General features: G+C 32.4%; 1 protein-coding gene across 4 annotated transcripts in view; it reads right to left on the bottom strand.

Moving 5' to 3' along the window:
* Positions 1 to 26,090, bottom strand: part of LOC143249285 (kinesin-II 95 kDa subunit-like) — a 54,347-nt gene that overhangs the window by 6,607 nt on the left and 21,650 nt on the right. For 3 of the 4 annotated variants that reach the window (XM_076498847.1, XM_076498848.1, XM_076498846.1), the window contains 16 exons: positions 23,829 to 23,912; positions 23,564 to 23,643; positions 21,912 to 21,981; positions 20,984 to 21,076; positions 20,592 to 20,724; positions 19,708 to 19,795; positions 19,404 to 19,499; positions 18,605 to 18,809; positions 13,521 to 13,613; positions 12,898 to 13,002; positions 12,192 to 12,311; positions 11,516 to 11,634; positions 11,140 to 11,256; positions 10,673 to 10,778; positions 3,847 to 3,986; positions 2,410 to 2,475 (listed from right to left, as the gene is read on the bottom strand). In XM_076498847.1, coding sequence (XP_076354962.1) covers positions 2,410 to 2,475; positions 3,847 to 3,986; positions 10,673 to 10,778; positions 11,140 to 11,256; positions 11,516 to 11,634; positions 12,192 to 12,311; positions 12,898 to 13,002; positions 13,521 to 13,613; positions 18,605 to 18,809; positions 19,404 to 19,499; positions 19,708 to 19,795; positions 20,592 to 20,724; positions 20,984 to 21,076; positions 21,912 to 21,981; positions 23,564 to 23,643; positions 23,829 to 23,912 — 1,715 coding nt within the window. Of the gene's footprint in view, positions 1 to 688; positions 854 to 2,409; positions 2,476 to 3,846; positions 3,987 to 10,672; positions 10,779 to 11,139; positions 11,257 to 11,515; positions 11,635 to 12,191; positions 12,312 to 12,897; positions 13,003 to 13,520; positions 13,614 to 18,604; positions 18,810 to 19,403; positions 19,500 to 19,707; positions 19,796 to 20,591; positions 20,725 to 20,983; positions 21,077 to 21,911; positions 21,982 to 23,563; positions 23,644 to 23,828; positions 23,913 to 26,090 lie in introns of those variants that run through there. The other variant, XM_076498849.1, reaches the window with a different exon arrangement.

The raw sequence follows: 26,090 nt of genomic DNA, 5'->3' as shown, positions 1-26,090 counted from the left end.
ACTACTGAAATAGCTTCTATGTTAAACATTTATGGAATGAAAATCACTTCAAAAATAAAAACTTGTTGTATTTTTCAAAAAAGAAAAATATGGAATAATGATGGACTCTTCATTAGAAATTTAAGTCACAAACTGTACATAAATCATTTTATTTTAATACTTGGCAGAAACTAAAATAACATCTTTTTAAACATACAAATTTTATTCACTGAAATATTATTAGTATTTGTTATTATTTCTAAAAATAGAAAAACAAGTTTATCAACTTTATTTCTTTTTGTACTTAAATGACTTGTCTTAAAATCATGAATACATTTAAAACATTAACCTCTCTTGTTCAACTCATATATTACATTTAAAAATTTGAGTTTGGATAATTCTACTAATTTTATTTCAATAAATTTTAGCTCAAAAATACTTTAGAATTGATATTAGCCATTTTTTAACATCTAGAGTACATTACAAAAATTAAAAAAAATGTTCCAACCTTCATTTCTTTCCAGCTCTAAAGATTCTATCTTTCAAACAACTCACTTCAATATCAACTTAAAAAAAAATTATTCCTTTTACAAAGGAAAGGTTTATATTTCCTAAGAAACTGCTATCCCTTGAAAATGTAATGATTTGTGATTGTTCATCATGATACTTTATTAATAAAACCAGGATGTCACCCATACATAGGTATTGCAGAATGTGGTCTGAATAGCTACCAGTGAAGCTCAGCTTTGAAAACAGAACGATCCATGAATTGTATTGGATACAACAGTCATAATATTTCTTCTTTAATGTAGAGTGAATACAGTAGTTTAAGTAGTAATTTGTGATTTCTCAAGATTGTTGCTACCCAGAACTCCTGAAAGGTTAAAGAAATATAATGAGAAGTTTAAAACTGTGGCTCCCAACCTTTTTATACCATGCACCTCCACTCAGAACTTTGGGCAATGTTGTACCCCTGATGCATATAATTTGTTATTAAAGACTTGTGTCTGTTTTGTATGAGCAAAAAGGTAAAAAACAGAAATAATTCAATGATGAATCAACAATAATTGAGCTTTAAGTACTGGTTATCATATTAAGATAGTAAATCACACTGAACCTGCCTTCCAATTTTAATTTTTTTTTTTTTTAATTTTTCAAAATTTCATACACATCCCTGGAAAAGTATCCTCATACCACCTTGAGTTACATACACCATAGGTTGGGATCTATTCACTAAGAGAATTTAGAAACAAATTACAAGTTTGGAAATTTTAAAGATTTTTTAAGGTATTATTTATTTTTCTGAAAATATTTTCATGTTTACTTGTATCTGTTTTCAAATGAAAGACTTTCCTCAATGGCAAAACAAAAAGTAATCTTAAATTTAGTAAGCAAAATATTATAACAACTCAAACTCTTACTAAATAATATTCTAAAGTTTAATAATGTTATCATACACGTTCTTATAACAATATATATTCCATCAAGAATACTGTTAGCAACAAGAGGGAATCCTAAATAGACATGGTACTTGAAACTGTTTTAGGTACGATTAGTGTAAATTAATCTGCTAGACCTTTTTTTCCTTTCTATTAGCAACATTTTTGTATACCAGTATTACCAAGTGTATGGCACTCATATACCTGATCCAATCTTATTATTCATCAAAATCTCTACCAGCCTATCCTGAATTTGAAATTATTTTAAGCAGGATTAAATTAAATTAATCTATGAGACCTTGGGTGTGGTCAAATATATCATTTGAAAGGATTTGACCTCCTGAGTCCAAAACTGTAAGTAGATCTCAAATTAATCATGAGATGGTGAACCAGCTAAAAGTTTGTACTTAAAAAAATTCAGAGCAATTCTATGGGTTGCTATGCAGTAGCTAAAAAATCTTGATAGCAAAGCTGATGAAGATAATGGTGACACAATTTTGAAAGTAGTTTTCAACATGACCAATAAATATATGTCTGTTTATCCTGTGTTTTTTTATGATTTCCAGCTCAAAACAGTAACTATATACAGGAATCAGCAAAATTGATGTTAAAAGTTACTGAATATCAATCAAGTTGAAAGTGACTGGATAATATAAAATGAAAGTTTCTGACTAATAAAAAGATTGAAATCCTAAGAAAAGAGAAAAATGTTTTACAACAAAAGTTCCAAACAGTTTACAACTTAAAATGTATAATATACCAAATTACAATTTCTTTTTAGCTAAAATTACATACTGTTCAGAAATGTTTGATGCAATTTGAGTGAATATTTTCACTTTAAGAAGGACAAAACCACAACCAGGGTATATCTGTGACACCCCTCTGATCCAGAAAGGGTTAAACAAATTCAAATAATAAATTTTTACCATGCAAGATGCTATTTATTCTAATATTTCGTTTCTGTTCCAAATGATGATAAACATTCACTTACCTATACTTAATTGTTCTATCTCTTCTACTGGCTCTGACATGCCCATCTGTCTGGAAGATACTGACACTACAACAAATAAAACAAAATAGCTGTAAGATGATGGCTGATTAATATTCCAGAATGTTTACCTTTAAATAGTTCACAAACTAAAGACTGAAGTCAGACTACACCTGAAGAAAGTAAAAATAAAATAGTTTAGTTAGTTCATCACAAGTGACCTATTAAATTTTGGACAATTGTATTATCACTATTGTATAGAACTTATGTAACTTTACACTGATTTAGTGAATTTCCCCTTGTAAAATACACTCTTTTAAAATCTCAACAATATCCAAGATGAGGCACACATTTATTTTTACATTTTGGTAAAGGATACCTAAAAAACATTTCAAACAAGATTCTAATAAAAATACAAATTGTATACAATCATATCCTTTGCAGTAGCTATTATTTCTCACGTTAAGCTTTTGCATTATGCACTTTTCACTCAAAATATTATTTAACAATTTATTTATTATAAAGTTCTACATGGTATTTTAATGAGGAACTTTTAAACAAATTATTATTGTTTTGAATTTCACACAAAACAACAAGAGAGCTATCTCCAATAAGCAGTGATAGATTACAGTGAGAGGGTAGCTAGTCATCATTACTCACTGCCAACTCTTGAGCTACTCTTTTACTAATGAACAGTGGGTTTGACAATTACATGTAATGCCCCCATGGCTAAAAGGGCAAGTATGTTTGGCAGAATAGGGATTCAAACCTGTGACTCTAAGATTGTGAGTTAAGTGCCCTAACAACCTGGTCATGCAGGGCCCTTTTAAAAAGAAAATGTATGTTTTCTACTTGTTATTATTATTTATGGTTCTAAGATAATTTTCAATGTTAAATAATACATAAACTTCTTAAAAGTTGCAAAGTTGTAATTCTTGTCCTAACAGTTCACAAGTTGATACAGCAGAACCAAACCAATGACTAAATGACTCATTTTTCAGTTTTTTTTTATATATTTTACTTTTTAAATGTTTTTAGATTCTAACATTTTTATACTCCACAGTATATTAACAGTTGGATCCTTTATGGATAATTCCACAAAAGCTTTATCAAGAGCCTTATTGAGCAACTTCTGTAAACAATACAAATTTATAACAAGAATGACATCTATACCAAAAAAAACACAAAAAACTCAAAATATTCTGAAACAAAGCATGTATCTGTATCTCAGAATGGCTGGTATGAATATTAACATTTTTATTAAAAAACAGAGAACAACATTTCGACCTTCCTAGGTCCATCTTCAGGTTAACAAAAAAAGGAAAGCATGCATCTGAGTAAATGACAACACTCCATTTTGAGAATCTTATCTTTAAATACAAGTAACATTAATGACAATATCTGTGATAAAATTCCATCATTTTTATGAAAATAACTGACCTTGCATCAATATCCATGTCTTCCTCACCCCTCAGAGCAACATCAACAGCAGCTCGAACATGAGGTCCTACAGATGGAGCATCATACTCTCGAGTAGTTCGGCTTGGCATGTCAAGTTCCACTTGTAGAATGTTCTCTCCCTGAAATATCAGTGTTTATAGACTGGAATTAGTATAATAAAAAATACAATCAAACAAAGCAGAAGTTTTATTTTTCCTAAACTGAAAAGGTATTTCTGACAGGAACTTACCTTCTCTCACTATATTAGTTGTTCTTGTTCAGTTCTGCCATCTATATGTAAACTTTTTCTTTATGCATGCCAAAAGCTATCTGCTCTCCTTGTCAGAATTAAATTATTCCAACATGTCTCTCATAAAAATCAGAACATGTCATCTCTTAACCAATAGGAGCATGCCATGCTCACATGATAACATGTGGCTCCCTCAACACTACTTTACTGAACTCTCACTTTGAAGTTAAACAGAAGGTGGGAGCACTAAAAGTTGGGGAAGACAGATGAGAAGGAGTAAGTATCCAATTTGAAAATTATTTTCAACACAGGAAGATTATAACTACCAATATATTACTCACCTTCTCTCACAAAATTAGCTAGAATCCCACACTGAAAAGGAGAGATTGGTGCAAGGAATGGAAGAAGTACTCCTGAAAGCATTCAAAGAGTACTACTGATAATAAAAGATACAGATCTAAAAAACAAAACAGGGAAACCACACCACTTCTGGGCCAAGTATGCTCATCACACATATGTAAAATTTATAAAAACACAGGAGAAAAAACTGCGAGGTGTAGAGTGGCTAGGACATATCTTACTATGCTTAGGAAGTCAACTACATCCTAAACCTTCTTATGGAGCACCATCATCTATGCAAAGGTAGGATGAGGATCATACCATCTTCACCTGAAACCCAAAAATCAAAAACTGCACCAATTACTGGATATGACACAAGGATCATCACCACTCCAACAATACAATCATCCAGCATCTAGAGGATGGAATAAACTTTTGTAAAGACTAATGTTGTTTGGTTCACTAGAATTGAAAACATCAACTATGGGAACCAATATCCATGTGAATGTAGGATGAAGGGAAGGACTCTCAATCATAGGGGTGAACTATAGTAGCAATGGATCAACTCCAATGTTTATTGTGTGTGTAAATTGAGGTCTCATCACCCAGTAAGGTCATGGATCAACTCTAATATTTGTGGAAAATAACAGTAATAGGCTACACTGACCTGGACAGCAAAAGATTAATTCTAGTGGTTGCAGAAATAACAAAAGGATGTGTCCCTAGAGGGTGATGGATCTACTCCAGTGGTAATGGAAATTAAGAGTATGAGGTCATACCAACCTGTATGGTGACATATCAACTCCATGGTAGTGTAAATGGTATAAGAATGCCATGTTACCTAGGAAAGTGAAAGATCAATTGCAGTGATTGTATAAATAGTATATGGAGGCCATGTCATTCAACAAGGTGACAGATTTATTCCAATGGGTGTGTAAATAGCATCAGGAGGCCTTGTCCACTAGCAAGGGTGTGAATCAATTCCTGTACAGGCCATGTTGCATCTACACCAATAGAACTTCCCCATCTTACTCTCAAAATGAATGGTTCTACTCTGTTTTTTGTGGAATTCATTCAGGAGGGTGCCTACATGGCTCACTACTCCAGAGGCTTAGAACTGGAAAGGACTCCCACACTCCACTTGAGGAAGGGAGAGGATAACAATCCCCTTCTGTTTTACCATGAGGTCCACGGGTGATAGGGTCCAGAAAAGACATGCTTATGAAGCAATTGTTGCAAGGTAAATAACCTTCCAGCAATCTTGTAGAACACTCCATCTTCACAGTGAACATGCAAAGACATAGATAAAAGTGTGTGATCCAACATGGCTTACAATACGCATTTAGAGTTAAAGAACACCTGGGTAAGCACCACTCGAAACTGAGTGGAATTCACGTGGTAAGCAAAAAACAAAGGACCCTGTAAAGTAGAAAATGAATAAAACTTACCTGTTAAAAGTCACACCGAATTCTGGAGTACAACTACACATGGAAGACAAAAGCATGATGCGATGAAGATAGTGAGAGACAAACATACCGGGGGTAGTCAACATGCCAGTTTATACAATCTTCTCTTACTCAAAAGAATGACAAACATAAGTTAGGGAAGATGATGGATTTGATTCAAGGAAATATGAAACAAAGTTCAGAAGAAAGAAGGTAGAGAAGATAGGTCAGACAGATCAAAAGGCAGACTTAAATGTAAGGGGTAAAAATGGAAAGATCACCAGGGAATGAAGAGACAATTGCGTGTACCCTGGACAGTAGCTGTACATGTAGTATAACATAGTGCCCTGACAAGTTACAGAAGTGTATCAGGGTCCTGCCAGAGGTAAAGGTGGGAGACAGAAGGGAAATAGGAGAAATGGAGGTGCAACCCTCCTGAGCACAGTAATCTAAGGTAGAATGTAACAACTAAGATAAAGAAAAAGACAGGTACAGTTATAAAAGGTATATGAAACATCAAACAAATCAGATTAGCAATGTCTCCAGGTCAAGAGAAAAAGGGAACAGGTCTAAAGGGACAAATAAAATAAGGTTCATGAGAAAAGTTGGCTAGCTGGTTGATGTTTTATGGCACAAACCAGCTAGGCTATCTGCACCAAACATCCAGTAAAAAGCTAAAATTAAAGTAAATTTAGTAAATTCATTAAGGAAATTAAGGTAAAACAAAACAAAGTTTGAAAAAAATCCAACATAAATAGCATTAAAACAAATGTTTGCATCTAGCCTATAGTGGTAAGAGAAAAACTACAGTAATACAAGTCATAAAGGACTTTCTGTAGCATAATTTTAATTATCATAACTCGCCAGAAAGATTAGCAGGTAGGTTCAAAAACCACCATCAATCACCTGAAGTTGGCCATTTCAGTCCTGGTTCTGAGTTATTTAACTTTATATCCATTTTTAGAAAGTAAAGTAATAAAAGTTTTAAAAGACTTGTAGCAAAATTTTAATTATAACTCACCAGGATGACTAACAGGTAGTTCAAACAGCAGTATTAATCACCTGAAGTTGGCCTTTCCAGTTCTGTTTTCAAGTTATTTGATGTTACGGCCATTGTCCAATTTTCCAACTTTGATTCATAAAAGGGCATCACATTAAACAAGTTCTAATGTATTATTAAAAACTTAAACGTAGCCCAGTATCCAGAAAAAACTGAATAGAAGTATATGTTAAAGAGAAATGGGCCAGTCGGTTACGAATATCGGTGAGAACAGGGTGTGAACTAACATGAAGCAATTCCAGGGCCAGTAGAGAACTAAGAGAGTCAGTATAAATAGTGCAATTTGAGTACTGCTTATCTTCTATGTGATCCAGGGCAAGAGAAATGGCATACAGTCCAGTAGTGAAACACAGAAGCTGTAGAGGGGATTCTGCATGCAACCACCAAACCACAACAAATCATGGCAAAGCCTACACAGTCACCTGATTTTGAACCATCTGTATAAACGAATGGAAGGATGGTTCAAAAGATGTTCAGCAGATAACAGACAGTATTTCCAATCAGAAGTGTGCGCAAAAGGTAAAGCCGTTTGCTGTGATCCACTTCAGTAAACAATTGAGAGCAGTCTGTAGCTGCTGTTCAATATACCTCATGTTCAACAACTGACATAAGATGTGAAAGTCGTCAACATAGAGTTCGTTTGCAACAGTGAGAGGGAGTTGTTCAGTGATGGCATTAATTTTTATACTGAAAAGTGTAACATTCAGAACACAGCCCTGAGGGACTCCAAGTTCTTGTAGAAAAGAATTGGAAAGTGTCAAACCCACACAAACTCAGAATCTCCTGTCCATTAAAACATTTTTAATAAAAATGGGCAAATGGCCACATAACCCATATATATGGAGGTCTCGCAAAATGCCATACCTCCATGTTGTATCATAAGCCTTCTCAATTCAAAGAATATTGATATAAGATGTTGTTATTTGAGAAAGGCTTCTCTGATTGGCGTTTCAAGTCGAATCAGGTGGTCCATGGTGGAACCCACACTGGGAATGCAAGAGGAGGTTGTTTGATTTGAGAAACTAAACAAGACAAGCATTAACCATCCTCTCTAAGGTCTTACAGAGACAGCTCATCAAAGCTATTGGATGGTAGTCTGAAGGAATCTTGGGATCCTTCCCAGGCTTAGAGAAAAGCAGGAAAATAGCCTAGCACCAGGCATCAGGAAAAACATTCTCCTGCCAGATCTGGTCAAAAACAACCAGAAGGATAGCTAGAGAAGCAGGAAATAGATGGTGCAGCATCTCATAGTGTATATCATCAGGTCCAACTGATGTACTGCCAGACCAATGAAGGGCCAGTTTTTTGAGTTCCACCAGTGTCATAGAGACAATCAGCTCGAAAGGAAAAAGGTGATTGCTCTGCCAAAGTCTTGATGGTTAAGAAAGTGAAAAAAGAGACAGAAGTGCTAGATACCCAGTGAAAGCTTTCACCTAGAGTATCAGCTACTTCCTGGCCATCAGAGATCAAGAGGGGGACAGAGTGATATTGCTCACTGACCTTTTGAATCTTGTCCCAAATGACTTTGGAACTGGTGGAAAAGGACATGCTGGTTGTGAACTTAATCCAAGATTCCTTCTGGCTTTGACATCTCACTCATTGAGCATGTGCATGGGCCCTCTGGAAAGCCAGTTGGAGAGTGTGGGATATCTACAGAAAGTTTACCAGGCCCGTTTTTGAGCCTTCCATTTCATGTGGCAGGCAGGGTTCCACCATGGACAAGGATACAGTGGAAAATATGTCGAGGTTTTAGGAATACAATGAGCAGCTGCTTGTCAGTTACTGCTGCCACACAGTCATCTATTGATGGCTTACAGACAATGGCAGGATCAAGCTCTGTGAGAGCAGTGAAAGACGGCCAGTTTCTCTGATCCAGCTTCCACTGGGGCACATGGGTTGGGTGGCATTGACCACAGCCAGTCTCTCTCAAGATTATAGGAAAATGATCACTGTCTCGTGGATTATTGTCAACCCTCCATGAAAAATGAGAAGATAATGAAGGGGAGCAAATTGAGAGATCAATTGCAGTAAAGGTCTGACTAGGCACATGGAAACAAGTAGAAGAACCAGTATTGAAAAGAGAAAGGTTGTAATTAGAGAGCATACACTCTACGGAGTGTCCCCTCTACAGAGAGCCATCAAGTCCCTCTAGTCCGTTCTGAAAGAAAAAGGGAGACGTGCCCTAAAGGCTTGTCTGAAAGTGAGTGCAATATAAGAAAATATGGTACAACAGGTGATACAGATGGTGAGGATTGCTGCTCAGAATCTTCAAGCTGTGGTCGTTTACCTATAGACTGTTTTTTGCTATTTTATTAAGATTTTTTGGAGTATCCATAATAAAGAAAGGAAAAATTTGGTGTCCACTGACCCCACCCACCATGGAGCCCTACGAGGGGACGCACTATAATGTCAAACACGGACACTGCAGCAACACCAGGGTTTTGTGAGCACTATACCCAAACACCAGCATCAGATATAATGTCCACAATACCTGTTGAGAACATCCAACACTGGTACTTGGTTGACCCTAGCCTGAATGGACCAGCTGATTGACCCAAGGGAGGCCACCCCTAAGCTGCCCATCTACAGGAATTCAAGGCCAAAGTGGTGTGTTAGGATTGGACCCATCAACCACCAGAATCCTCTCCTCCCCTTCATGGGTTGCCACGCACAGCAAACACGTGGGTGGATGTTTAGATCCCAGAGGAAGTAAACTGAAAGAACAGAACCTTCCCTGGAAGATCCCCTCACCATGCACAGGAATCCACACTGAGGGAAGACAGTGGTGAGAGAAGCAGACATTGTATCCTCAGACACCAAGGTTGTGTTTGTCAATAGGGTAGGATCAGGAGTATCCAATAAGGAGTAGATTGTACCATAGAAACAGCCCAATGAAGTAATCTGATGGGCAGGTATATGTGAAAGTATTTGTGAGATCAATCCTGGCTGAAAACATTAACAGCCAGAGCCTGGCTGTGAATACAGTGCAGATGACCAAAAGAAAAGAGACTTGATATTGAGACCCATGACAAACGTATCCAATCGAGCAGAACCCTATAGGTCCCTGAAGATAAGCATATATAATGACCATTCCATAAGATGCATTCAGCATGGCTGTGAAAGACAATTCTTAAGACATGTTTGAGGATACTTCTGTAGTTTCCTTGCACCAGTTCAATTTCTTTCTTAGTGTTGGATTCTAGCTAATCTTGTAAAAGGAGATAAGTTCTGTATTGGATGTGATAATGTTCCTACACTGAAACTGTATTTATGATATGTACTTACCTCTGCTGACACGTTGCAGTTCTCATATCTTTTGCCAAATTTTGAAGTAGGGGTATGTTAGAGGAGTGTAGAGGAAGCCATTAACATCACGTTAGCATAGCATGCTCCTATTGGTTTAGAGCTGACATGTGATGATTTACATGAAAAATATGTTGGGACATGTGTAAAGAAAAACATCGCTTATAGAGGGCAGCACTGAATAAGAATGGCTAATCTTGTGAGAGGTAAGTACTATATCTGATAAAAACAATACTTTTTATTTGAACAATAAAGCATTTCTTGCATTGCTGAAAATTCATAGCCATTAAAACAATAAAGCTTTAAAGACTGATTTAAATTTCTCATTTCCAACTAATTCCATTAAAATCAGCATATTTTCAGATTTTTCTCAGATATTTTAAACAACTAACACAACCAAATATATTCACAGAAAGAAACAAGACAAACCTTGTAACGAGGATTGCTTTCCATAGCAGCAGCTAACTTGGCATATTCTGAGACAGGGCGTCTGTATCCTGCTGCTGACACAGGTCTCTTAGTAAGCTGCTGGGGGCTATAATTAAAGTAAGTGACTGAAAACTTGTTTTCTGACGTTTTTGTTTGACTTGAATTATGAGTGGCATTTTAAAAATCATCAATCCTTCAGATTCACTTTGACAAATTTAACATATTGTTGAAAACTTCTTAATGTTTGCTTTATACTAGCACCTCTTAACCATACAACAGGATGCAAGATTTATAATATCAACAGTTAAGATTCATTTTACATTTCTCAACAAGAAATCAATATTAACACACTTTAGTTCTTTATTCTTCAACACAAGTTTTTATTTATATATGTTTTGAAACAGACATCTGAGATTTATTACATCCACCTAGAGGAAGTTCCTTATAAATAATAAAACAAAACCAACCCATTGACTTGGGACAAGGGGATCAACATCCATTGGTCATCATCCTCATCAAATGTCACTCGACTTAATATTTTGTTTTTTTCTCCTGAAGGAATAAAGTTTTCAATTATGAGGTATCTGGAAGGAATAAAATACATTACATTAATAATCTGCTAAAAATGTGTGTCTACCAAATAAAATATTGTTTTTATGAAAAAAAAACATTAAACCAGTTATGCTTAACAAATCAACAAATATAAAACAGAATGGTTAATTTTTGTTAGTTCTGTAGTTATCCAAAGAGTTTGACTTCACAGATAAAGTATCCAGTTTTTAAGAATCTCAATTTATTTTCCATTGCAAGTTAAAGAATATTTTTCTGTTAGCACATACATACTTCAGTTTCAACTCTTTTGTGAGCTCATTTTGAGTTTGTTCAAGCTCTTGTCTTTCATGAGAATGCTCTTCCTGAAGGTCTTGAATTTCTCCTTTGACAGCTTGTAGCTTAGCAAAAAGCTGAAAATATATTTATTAAACAGTAAATGAATCACCTCAAAGTTAATACTCTATCAAGTTGTTAAATCTTTCACATAGAAATAAAACTGTATGTACATTTGATAAGCTCTTTTAACTGATTTAATGTCAGATAACCTCACACAGCAAAACAATTCGTTGTTTAATAACTTTTAGACGAATGTACTCCAAAAGCTATTTGTGCATGACCAAGCATAATTGAAAGATGACAGAAAAAGTAGTTAAGTCACAGCACCTACTGCAAACTCTTGGGCTACTCATTTCTGATCAAATAGTGAGATTTGACTGTTACTCCTGCAGCATACCAATGTATCCACAGTATGGAGAACATTTTTGCAACAATATACCATAAACGATGAACTTTATGATTTAAAGTCCAAGCACACTAACCACTCAACACACACTCAGCCCAACAGCAGAAAGAAAGGACAAAAAGTGGTTAAAAATTAAATGTTGTTTACCTTTGAAATAAAAAAGTCTTTAATGTTATTGTTACATAATAATATAAATTCAGATATTCTGACTGATCAGGTGCATACTTTTTTAAGTTTTCTGGTCTTCACCTCCACTTCCTGCTGTAATGAAGAATACGTTTCTCGTATTTCCAAGGTGGTTTCTTCTTGATCATCAAGTTTCTGCAACATTTCCCTTTCTCGTCTCTTCAAAATCAAGAATCACATTCTTTACATTTAATTGTCTCTTTTCTAAAAATTTCACACAACTAATACTTGATTTTACCTAGTTTATTAAAATATATATTTAAAAAATTGCTAAATAATTTAAAATCTAAAAGCATAGAGTTTTTATACTACAATATTAATTAGAGTTCTTGACCTAGATTTAAAATTTCACTATGACTGATCCTGGTAAATTATTTTCAATAATGCAAGTTTATATAATAGAACTAACAAAATATAAAACAGGTTACAATAAGCTTTAAAATTAAATAAATCAATACACTACATTCATAAAATAATTTTTTAAATCAATGTTGACCATAACTCCAAGGTCAATCATCCTCACCATGATGGTTTAAGGCATTTGTCTAACATTTGTTGTTCTTACCACTGTCATTTATGAAATAACAGATATCTGAATATATCTTCACCAATAACAGTTAGGTAAAACAACATAAAGGGATTGTGCTATTAAAGTTTGTGAATGTAATGGAAAAATATATACATTTATAACACAATTAACTTGTATTCAGAATCAAACAAGCTTTATAGTTTATAATGCAAGTACCTTTTGTTCAGCAATTTCTTGTTTTCTTTGTTCAAGAGCTCTCTGTTGCTCATTTGTATGATCAATAATATTCTTCCCTCCACTTAGAAGCTTACTTTGCATTATCTAGTGAAAAAGGATTAATATATTTTTGTTCTCCCAATATTAGGTTGGATAAAATGCAACTACATATAATGTTAAATTAACAAGACTAATGGTAGGATAAGAATTCTATAAAGTTGCAACACATAGCATGTCCATTGTTTACTGTACAGGTCAGTAGAATTGTCTTGTGTTTCATACCATAAACCTGCCCAATAAACAAATTATAAGGTCATAAATGTAAACCATAATAAACCATTTAATAATACATCACTTATAACACTATTTAATAAATAGTTAAATATAAACTTTTTAACTCTCATCATCTATCACAATAAACCCACCTGAAAGCTTTTAAAATTATTTTAAACAGTGACATTTGTTTCAATTGTAAAGAAATATTTAAACAAATATCATCTAACTAATAAGAGTAAAACTCAAATCATTCAATTGTTTACCTAGAAAAAAAAATACATATATATTTTTTATTCCATTTTACTTAACATAGCATTCATGGATATTGTATAATAATAAATATCTACCTTTATTTTACTTATTACTTTATCTCTGGCTTCTTGTTCTTTCTTGAGCTGAACATGTTTCTTCTGTGTCTCATTTAGAAGCTTCTGTTTTTCCTTTAAAAAATTCAATCAAAATTTCACAATTATAGATGACTAACAGCCACATTTCTAAGAGAATGTTTTTGTCAATCTCCAAATGATTTATTTGCTTAAGACAAACTTCAGGAAGAAAATAATTAAATCAAATTTATATTATCACTTCCTTTAACACTTTAAAATTTGTCTTGCTAACAATAAGACTATCTCTTCAAAGAAAACTCAGAAAATATAGAGAATCAAAGATTCTTCCTCCAGCATTTTTCAAGACAGTTTAAAAACTATTCAGTATTTCAAGACACATTATGGCAAAGCTTCCTTTTAGAGTTTATTTCCTGGGTAAAGTTCACTCATTTTGGAATTTTGTGACATTACAAAAAATTCATACAAAGAATACCAATTTCTGGAGATGTGCAAAGATAGGATTTTTCCTTAAAAATTAAATTATTGTTCATCTTGAATTAAACTATCTTCTAAGCAGAGTTCAAGTCAGGCAGGAAAACCATTAAGGCACGTTTTTTTTTCATCCCAAATGGCATCCCAGTACCTTTGATAATTGTAAAGTAATGACTATTTCAGTTAAAAATATTTTCATTTTCATAATAGCCCTTTTTTTTTTTTTTTAAATGTTGAATCAAGAACTTCCCTAATTCTAGCCACTTCTCAGCTTCCATGTATGCAAACATTAGTATGTGCATGCACTGGATTTACCTCACAATGGAAGGTAGCTACACACTTCTGCAAGACACTATTATCAATCTGGCAGTCTCTCCTCTAGGTCACAAATCAGGATAAGTTCAACAGACTACTGTATTCAATCTCCAACGTGGTATTTATAAAGTGGAAACCCTACTGTCAAAGTACTGTTATGATCACGTTTTACTGGTATGGCTTAATTCACATTAAGAGATGTAACATAATAAGAACATTTTGTGTCATTTCTAATGTTATAATATACCTTTTTTTTCAATAATACTCTTCTTCACAAGATTGCTAACAAATGATGTTACTACACATGGCTCACTTATTTCAAGGAAGTAATAACCCTAAATCAGTGACAGAATTTGTATTTTTTGTGGAAAGAAAGAAACAGTGGCAAATACTACTCTGTTACTTGCAAGGAGATAAAACATAGACAAAGTAAATTCTATATTTACTAACATGTACTTTAAAAAGGAAGTTGATTCTATGGGACTGCTCAAGGCAGTTGAAGGTAAGAAATTTTTTAAGTGGTTCTGGGCAGTCATACTGTATATGCTTTGACATATTTTCACATTTTAAACAACCCTTTCTCAATTCAGAAGCTTCAGTGACATTGTTTTCTTCATTCTGGAGAAAACTTACCAGCTTCATCAGTTATACCATCTGCCCTAGTACCTGTGGGTTCTTTGTTCTAGTTGCTTTTGCCAGTTCCCAACACTTAATTTTGTTAAATTTCAATAAAATAAAAGAAGAAAAATGCAAGTGAGCTTACATACAATTCCACCTGAACTATTGAAAGACAAATAGCTAGAGTAGAAAGCAGAGCAGTTTCTTCTTTTAAAAGGCTAATTTGTGGATTATTTTTTCTGTTTGGGAACTTAGTTGTAGTGTTCAGAGGAACAGGATGATTAAGAGCAAACACAAAAAAGGTAGTTGCTTAAACCTCAAAGGAATAAAACACAAGTAATGTTGAATTTTGTGGTTCTATAGCACTTATCATTGACAAAGAAAACAACTGAACATTGGAAGAATTTAATACTTGTTGTAATTACTTGAGTCTTAAATAATGCAAGGAAATATATTGGTAAACAAACAAAATAAGACATCTATATAAATTTACATATAATATGTTCAGCAGTGTTTATTTGTATATCGAGTGCAAAAAAGAAAAGAGATCATTGTCCAAGATTCCTAGTTTGTTTGATGTGCAGTGAAGCAAAGGCTCAGGTTTGGGTTTTATTTTGCATTTCAGATGGTCAGCCCATGAAATCACAGACTTTAATGGACAACAAATATAGGAAGAACTTTGCAACAAAACTATTACTTCAGGAGGAAATATCTGTAATCACAGATGAATCAACAACTGTAGTTTTAGAATCGGTGTTAATTTTTTACGTATGTGCAGTTATTCATTCCACAACTGTTACGTTTTCTTGACTTGTTGAAACAGAAAGAAGAAATTTTGTGGCAACTGATACAACTTGTTTAGCAAATATGAATATTCAAACAAGTGTTTTATCAGTTATGTAGTAGCAATTTTAACATTATGGCCAAGATAAAAATGGAATATTATTGACAAATTAAACAAGTGATTCTCTAGAGCTTATCACTATCAAATTACACTATCTATGTCACAGATTGAGCCTAGCTCTGGGTATATTATCAAGGAAGTTGGAGGAATAAATTGCTTTCAATATTTTATATAGAAGATTCATTTACTTGCCAATCTTCCAAAATCCAACTGGAACTTACTTCTTGTACCTATGAACTTGGAATACAACTTAAAAGGGTTAGAAAAATTGTGACAGAACATTGAGTGGCTTTCAATTTTAGTGTTACCTGCTTTGTGGATTGTCATGCAGCCCTTCACAAGCATTTGACATCAACATCTGAAGATTAATCATGTGTTTTCAAGGCCACAGAGACTTTGAAGACTTTGTATCATTAACATTGAAAGAGATTGCTTTAGTGTTCAGAATTTTGATCAGTACTATAGACAAGGTAATTAGAGTGTCAAAAAGCTAACAACAAGATGACATCATCTCATTTAAAGCATATTATGTGATCATTAGGGTTATTTGGGCAATAGGGAAAATGAAAGAAAAAGCTCCCCTACATATATATTGGAAATATAGTAAACTGTTGCTGAACAGATTTTCAAATCAGTAACAATCTTGAAAAGTGTATTTGTCTGTAATCAGTCAGTATTCAGCCAGAGCTTAGCCAATAACACTAGATCTCATTTATTTAGCACCATCAACTCTCTTTGCCCTTCCTAACATGCATAATCATCACAATGTAAACAACCTCAAAAACTTGATCAACCAGATACAGGTCTTAGATTCAAGTAAATGACCATTAGATACAGACAGTTCTAAGTGTAAAGGCAAGAAGCTAAAAAAAAATTGTGTAAAATGTTATACCTTAGTTTAAAGCAACTACAGAAAGCCTTCACAACTATATTGGTAACAAAGATAAAGAAGCTCCTAAGAATCTCAAACCTTTATTCTTTACTACTAATTCCTGTGACATTGGTCAGTGTAGAAAGATGGTTCAGTATCATAGCAACAGCACTTCATGTAACAATATTAAAAGTAAATCAGTTTGCACGTTGACATTTGTTGGCTTACTTGGGCCTTCCATACATTCCTTGACCACATTATTAAACATGAAGTGGCTTAATTTTAAGGCATCACTTAGACATGCAACAAATAAAATAGACATCTGAGGAAAAGAGAAACCATTATAATCATATTTTGGATGTATTTGCACAGAACTAGAAAAACAAAGTATCTTTCAAATCTGTAATAACAGGTATACTTTTCTTCTCCTATTATTATTATTTTGTTTGAAGCTTTATTCAATGGAACTTAAGGGAAAACAATATTAAAAGGCCATAAGTAATGAAACAATTGGCTTATAGCAATTTAAGTACAAAGTGAGTCATAACACACAAGATCCCAGAGTTCTGTCCTCATCCAGGCTAGCTTTGTTACTAGGAGGTAGCATTATAATTCTGACTTAAAGAAGCAAAGCAGCCCTGTGAATGTTTAATACTGACTTTACTCATTTATAAATTTCAATATGGGGCAAATTCAACAACCTGTCATGTCTCAAAGCATTCTGGATTACTTTGGTTGGAATTTAGACCAAAACTACTCGAGGTTAACTGTGTTAGCTGTCTCTAATTTACTAACGACAACTATAGAGAAGGCAGTTATTCAACATCACCAACTGCCAACTCTTTCAATATTCCTTTATCAATGATTAATAGGATTAGCTATCACTTTATCTAAATATCAGTAAGATTAATCAATACATTATAATCTCCCCACAGCTAAAAGGCCAAGATTGCTTGGTGACCCACAAGTTGCAAGTCAAGCACTCTAACAACCAGGCCTACGTATTTTGGAATGATAGGACAAAGTTGCCACCCTAATCCTGAAACCTCCTTGAGAAAATAAAAGTCAGCACCTATGAAGTAGGTACCACACATTCATTATGTATTGTTCAGAATGGTGAACTCCAAAATTTTTGTTCGGACTTGAGCATTGTTTCCGAGCATTAAGATCACATTTTTCCAGTAATTAATCCCATTTATTCAAAATCATATCATTTGAGTGTTCTTCAAAGAAATAAATTCATCAAAATCCTTTGTTACATGATCAAAACCAGACATGTGAGATAAATGTACAAATTATCTGAATCACTTGACCTGATATCATTGTTTAATCCAAGTAATAAAATGTCACTTCTGAACTGATGACAGCCATCTGAAACAGCATGTCATTTCACAATGCAAATGCTGACTTGTTTAAAAATCCATAGTTTCTATCTATGAACAACCTTGAGATCTTTTCAATTTTTTTACAACAATAAACTTCTGTGTTGTCATTACCAACACATAATTGATTATGACAGATACATTGCACCATTTGTTACTATGTTAAATTTGTCACAGAATTTTCCTTGTTACCCATTCAAGCAATCTCCAAACTTTTATTAGTCATAAAGTACATTCTTTGTCTTCAAATTATTATGTTTACTCCTGCAAAAAGTATTAGATTTAGAAATCAAGTCACATATAGTTAAAATAAGATAAAAATAATAGCTGAAATAAAGGATTTTTTGTTGTTTTTTTATGATCTCTTCTAAAAATTACATACTAAACCAATAATATTTTATGAGGTTTCCAAAGTAATGGTTATATGTGGTGGAAAATAAATACTAGTAAAAATGTTTTTTGTTTACATTTTACCACTAATCTCCATAATTCTCAAGATAAAAATTGTATTTTCAAACAATACCTCTGCTATTAAATTCTGGTCATTCATGATTGCTTGCCATTCTGCTTCAAGTTTTGTTTCCTGTTCTTTGAGAAATTCTTCTTCTGTCTCTTCCTCATCTTTCCCATCAACATCTCGATCTTCATTTAACTTGTTTTCTATTTCATCTTTCAGTCGATGTTTCTTTTTTCGTTTTAGTGATTTTGTTTCCAGTTGCGATTTTAATCTAGTAAAGAAAATATATGAAAAAATAATATATATTGCTGACAGTTTTTAAAATGTAATAGTTCTGTATTAAATTATTTAGTAGAAATGTGCAGAAATGTTTTTCAATTTTTTTCAACACATATTATAGATTTTGGTATGAAAACATACATTTTATTTCTCTAACAAAGATTTTGGTATTAAAACATACACTTTATTTCTCTAACATTACTTTGCATATAAGTGGTTCAACACATATTTTCTAAGGTAATGTTTTGCTGACTATTATACAGTAAATGTCAGAGAAAAAGATTTCCTAACTCAAAAGTATAAAAGTTCAGCTCTTGTAAAATAGTGCAAATATAAAATTTTGTTCCACAATAAAGACTTATTTTAATACAAAAATTAGTAGGATACAGATAATGGTAAATGTATTTATATCCTAAACCTTAAAATATCCCTAATCACATGAAAATTAAAACATAAAACTGTTTTTGATAATATAAAATTATTCTGGCTGCAAAATAACTATATTCAGTGAAGTAAAACTAATTCATAGCAGCTCACATACTTTATATTAAAATTCTTATACTTTTAAAATGTAAACAAAACTAACCTTGCTATTTCCTCTTGAAATTCTCTCAGTAAGGCATCTTTTGGGTCTTCATTAACCCGTGGTTTGTTCTTAATGTTCTTAGCCCGGTTAGCATACCTATTCATCAATTCAGGAAAAGAAGTTTGAAATGAGGTTTTGTCTTGGGATATTACTATGATACCCCATCCATTAATAAATGCTTTACTCAAGCTTTTTCTACTTTCTGTAACAGTACATTCTTTGTTTCTCCAAATCAAATTTTAAAACATTTATCAGGACAGTAGGTGAAACTAAGCAGTTAATTATATATCCCACTATACTATACCTTAATGTAGTGAGTGATTCATCGTAATTATAGCTTGCAGGTCCAATGTTGGCTACCATCACAGTCTTAGCATTACCTCCAAGTGAATCTATACAAAAACACCAAGTACAGCATCATATTATGCAGTTTTAAAGAATATTATTCATATACTTTTGTTTCAGTTTAGACAAACATTCAAGTTTTAAAAACTTATAAATTATTTTAACTGTTGATCATTTTAATTCTTCAAAAATCTCTCTCATAATGTGTCACTTTCCAACAACTGTCTGCAGGCAGTGAAGGGTGATATAGATGTGGGATGTTGTGGGCTTGAGCACCCATATCTCACTCTCCTAATTTCTAAATTTCTAATCTTCTTATGTGAGAGTAGCAAATTGGAGGTGAAGACTGATAGATGGTGTATTCCCACTGCAATGTGGGTCCTACTTACGCAGTCACCTCCAAAACCTAGGATACATTTTATAATCACATGTTGTAGTTTGTACCCTAGAACCTTTTTAAAAAAATATGCAGCATATTTTGTTTGACTTGAATGTGTTCCATTTATGGCTTGAAAATTCTTGTTTACTTCTTTGGCTTCATATGTAATTATTAATTTTTACTAAAATTTTTTATACATATGTATATAAAACATTCCAGACAAAAACAAACTACACAATTAATATTACCTTATTTAACTAATAATCCCAAGCATTTATGTAAAAATATATTTGCAGTACTTTTTCTTAGTACAATGCTTAAAAAAATATTAAAGACTTCCAAAAATATATTTCACGTTATTATAAATCATGTAAAGATATTTTACCCTATGGACTGAGAGAATAAGCAGATTTAATCTATAACAACATGACAAAGCATTCACACACACACACACACACACACACCTTGGAGAAGTCTTGTGAGTTTGGAGTCTCTATAAGGTATGTGAGAACTTTTTCCATCTACTAGTGCAGAAATCACATTTCCCAGTGCTGAGAGAGATAAGTTAATCTTGATTGCTTCCTTTTGCCTTCCACCCTACAATTTTTTTTATTAGAATCATATTTTATACTCAAAGGTATAAACATATAAAACATTTTCTGAATTGTTTTTCTCCATATCTTATTTATGTTTAGAAAACATATATCAAATCCAAAAGGCCCTTATTCTAGTCCCCATACCACAGAACTATGAGGCTCTCAGTTAAAACTAGTAAAAAAACAAAATTGTGGTTTCTTGATATATTATATTCAACTGATGAATATACAAATAATGCTTTAGTATAATGATAAATTACCATTGCACCAGTTTTCTTTTGTTTTTCACTGCCTGCCAAATCAACAAGGTTTAACTTTCCAACTCGTATATGATTCTTATTATCCGGACCCAACTGTATGAAAAGCAAATAGAGCAAATTTTTTTATTTAATTTCAAAGCTACCATCCTTCTTTAATTAAAACATGAAATGTAAGAATATATTATTTTTAAATTATTAATTCACCTAAGAAAATGAGGTGATAATAACGAATCGAGACAAAACAACAGTGCTAAAAGCTTGTATTTACCTTTTCTAAATCACTCATTAATATCAATTGTAAAATACATTAATGTTTGATCAAACATTTTAGTGCAAGCAAAACATATTTAATAATAAATTTTCAGGAACTATGTAAACTTAAAAATCTTTATTGATCAAATTTTCTCACTTTCAGAGTAAACAGGAAATGACATGCACCATAGTTTAAAAATAATATGAATATTTAAACAGAAATAAATGTTTCACACTATGTTTTTGAAATGTTGCATATACAAGGGCTTTAAAATAAAATAATATAGTTTTATAAAAAAACAAACAGTATCGTTTCTACTATAAAAATATTTTTGTATATATTATTAACATGTTGATAATTCTAATAAAAAAGAAACTCCAATAATGACAAAAAAGGCAGAAAGAACCCAAGTTACTGCTCATTTTCTTAACATAGTATGCAATACTGTTTACAAAGATTGTTGGAATTTCCTTTGAAAATACCAAGCAAAGATAAAATTATACAAAATGCTTACAAACTTTAATTACTCATTGTGACATAGCTGGTTCTTATGTATATTCTGACATAGGTATCAAGAAAAAGAATATTTACTTATAGTAGTATTAATTACCAACAGGATGAATATAAACTGATACTATAAAAACATTCTGATTAACTTTCCACAAATATACATACCTCACAATGCTCTATTGTAATGATAAAAATGGCATGTGATCTAGAACTATGCAAATTCATGTTGGTAGCTCTGAAAAATCAAATATTTTAAATCAAAATTATCAAAAAGTACTTCAGCTTTCAAGCTACTTAACTACATTTACTATAAACAAAATTCAGTTAAATCAAAGCTTTTTTTACCATGTGCATGTATGTACACACATAAAAATACAAAATTTGTTTTAACAATGAGTTATAAAATAAAATTATAATATGAATTTACTTATAATGGACATGATAAACAATGTTAATATATGAATTAAATTTAATGAATTAATGAAAAATAGAATACCATACCATAAATAAATTAAACACTTTTAATCAACAAAACAATCAAATCTAAGTTGTATACAATAATCTAATAAAGGAATAGTTTCTTCTCAAAATAATTACATCTACATAAAAAAGTTTTTGCCATAACTTCCAAACTAATGATATACCACTACAAGCACATAACTTGGCTTAGTGAGTTTTTTCTGATTAAATGTTAAAATTTAACATACTTGGGAATTCAAACACAAACATAAAGTCAATCAAAAACTTCTGTTTAACCATATGAATCCTGGTGCACTCTATAAATTCCTTGCTGCACATGTCAGAAAGTGTTACTGAGTTATATATGCATTTTGAAATAACAAAAAAGTATAAATTACTCAATCAATATCATAGAATTCCACTGTAATTTACTAGGCTTACTAACTATGCTTTACTTCACTCTAAAAACAAATATTACACAATTGAGAAAAAAATCGATAAAATTATACAGTTCATAAATAACTATTTATTCTTGGCCATAGTTTGCCAGTTGTACTTATCAATTGTATAAAAATATTGTTTTTCAAAAATCATTTTTGGTTATCCCTTCTTCCTTCTGAGATTGAGAATAAAGTGATTAATCTTGGAATATAGACACCTTAAATAGGTTGAGAAAACATGGAGGAAAATCTGAGCTTCTGATTGGTTATAAACACATGATAAAGTGAAGCAGATGTATGTAAGCAAGTATTTCTAAACATGGAAGAGGAGGGGCAGGGCCACTGTGTTTGATTTGATAAATATATAAGCTATTTGAAACAAATACTCAGTTTATTCACGAACAAATCTTTGTTTTAGTTTATTAAAAATACTTCACTAAAAATAGTTTTTTCATATGTGAAAGACTTATAATGTTAACAGAAAGACATCCAAATTTTGTGAAAATGTACATACTGTATTGAAAGTTCAAAGTATTAAATCTATAAAGACTTTAAACAAGTACATTGAGGTCACATTATTGGTCAAATTAACTAATCCCATGTTGAGAGTTAAATAACTATTTAAGTTGTTTTTCAAGGGTTTTTTGTTTGTTTTTTAGGTAACATAAACATTGTAATGTTCTGGCTTTAATGGACTATTCTGACTTGTTTCTAGAGCAGGATAAGATTTCACTTTTATATTGGAGTAGTTCATTAAAGCCAAATTTAACCCTATAAATTGAAATGTAGTTTGCATTCTTAATACAGAAAACCTTATCACACTGTAATCAGTAATTAAGCCATGATTAATAGCACTATTCTTCCACATAAACATATAGTAATTTACCACAATTCTCTTGTCAAAACAAAGCAACTTACCCAATAGTTCTGTTTTGATTGCCTACTGTCATCACATGTTCTACTTCCTTTACACTCTTACAAACAAATGATGACAAATCCTTGTAAAGGAAACAAAAAAAGTGCAGTCAGTGCATTATGCAAAAAATATTTGTAACATGCAGTTTGTTGTTTAATGTTTCATTCACAAAAATAAAAATACCACTGCACACTAAACATTCACTCACATGCAAACAAAAGCTAACTTTTAACAATGATATTTGTTTGCATTTTACAAACATCTCACCTTTACATAAACTCCTACATCTGGTTTTTCCTTAAGTTCTAACCTCTTGGTTTGGTCCTTTGCTAACAGATCTCTAACTTCTTCCTATAAAATTTATAACAAAGCATTATATAGATTAGATTTCATTTTATTTTTTAAGTTTATATTTGATGAAAAAGTAGTATTAAATTTTTTCTATTATAATCATTTGTGTGTGTGTGTGTGTGTGTGTGTGTGTGTGTGTGTGTGTGTGTGTGTGTGTGTGTGTGCCTTCCTCTATGCACATACCAGTCTTTCTTTCTTTGCAACTCTGACTACTTGTTGTACATAAGCTGTCTTGAACTGGCTGTTAATGCCTATCAATTTTGGCATTTCATTTAATAAATGAAAGGAGTCTCTTGAAATCTTAAAATAATTCTTTGTTTTAATATTACACATACTATAATACTTAATTTGAACATAATTTCATATTTTAATATGAGATCTGACAGTTCACACTTGCAAGTTACAATGTTTGGTTCAAGCACTTATTACACAAATTAATGAGTATTTTCAACAATTTAATTTCATATTTTGTTTCTACAATATTCAAAACTTTCAAATTCTATGTTTTCAAAATTATAATGAATTTTTTAAAAGATACTTATCTCTGAGATACAAACCTTTTTCTTGTTGAGTTGATTTCATACTATTAACAAACAGAGGATTTCAAATTTTTAAGTCCTTGATGCAATTAAAACACACTAAAATTTCGCAACTCTATCATCTTCCATACATTCTTCACTGTGCATATATCAAGCGAATGTATGCGAGTTCTGTTTTTCCATCGTAAGCCAGACTGCTTTTTAGTTTACAGGGATGATGTTATATTCTTTCCCAATTCCCATGTAAATCAATGTGGAGCATATAGAGAAGATTAGAAAAACTTGATTATTCATTAGAAACCATATGGAGCCAAAGGAAAGATTTTAAGCTGCAAAACTATTCCCTTAATTACAGAAAATGATAGGATAAATAAGAATATGAAGAAATCCATCCTGCATGTCCACCATCATTATCCAAAGGCCATGAAAAGAAGACTTTGTTAACATCATCATATTTTACACATAAAAATGAGGTGTCTTCAGAGACAGACAGGTCTATGACAGGAATGAAACCTCACGACTCCTTTGGAATAACAGAATGGGCCAAGAAGTTTCCACTTGCTTGGGTTCATGTTTGACTACTTGATAAGGCCCAAACAAATTGACAAAAGTAACTGACATTTGCCAAGGGAAGCAAGGCAGGTGATAAAAGTTATTTGCTGGATGCTAAAAATAGTTTTTATTCAAGAGAAGCATTTTAACAAGTGAAAATTCTACAGAAAAACAATGCTGGGAAGAAGCTTTTCAAGGTCAGTGGAAAAGATTAGAAGAAGAGACAAGTACCTTGCAAGAAAGCATAATGGGCTAAGGTATCAAAGGAACATAATATATGGATCATATCAGCAGCTATATCTGTGAAAAATGCAGCATAAGAAGACTGCCAAATAAAATACATTGATCTTGACTGCAAGAATCACAAGAACAATAGCAGATGATTCATGGATCAAATTAGGGAAAAAAAATCTAAAGGTCCCAAACTAAACATGAGAGGAAGATAATCCTACTAAAAGGCTATTAGCATTTAACTGATTTATAACACATCAGAAATGATAATAAAAATAAGAAGGCTGTAAAAAATATAAATATGCAAGGAATGAACCATCCAACATAAGCTCCTCCACAGATAACATAAATAGTTCAAAAATAAAATTGACAATACCTGAGAAATAATATATAAACATACCAGTAGAAACTTCTTAGGAATGAAAGATATATAACAAATCTTACTTTCCAGACAATGAACAAGGATCTCCTTGCATGCTACAGGCAGACTACATGAGTAAAGACTAAAGAAATTGTAAAGCTTCCCACACTGGTAGAAATATTAACAGCAGTAGTTAACAGTGACTTGAAAATTTACAGTGAGTGAAGGTAACAGCACAACTGACTATCTGGCTTATGGCAGAGTGTAAGGCTTACATATTTTCTCCTGATGCATGCACAATAACAGATATAGGAGGCAAAAGAGTAGATAATCTTGGGTAAGTTGACATATGCGTTATATTGCATCAAGGGCATTCAGAATTTGACATCACACTGGTGTTGACAATATGAAAGCAACTTGACAAGAGAAAACATTCACTATTTCAGAGTTAAGTCCACCTGATTTCAAAAAGAAAAACATTAGGATTTGCCCATG

This window comes from Tachypleus tridentatus, chromosome 4 (genome assembly GCF_004210375.1).
Source record: "Tachypleus tridentatus isolate NWPU-2018 chromosome 4, ASM421037v1, whole genome shotgun sequence".
NCBI classification, from domain to species: Eukaryota; Metazoa; Arthropoda; class Merostomata; order Xiphosura; family Limulidae; genus Tachypleus; species Tachypleus tridentatus.
Note: the sequence above shows the minus strand (reverse complement) of the source record. Positions and strands in the feature narration are given on the sequence as shown.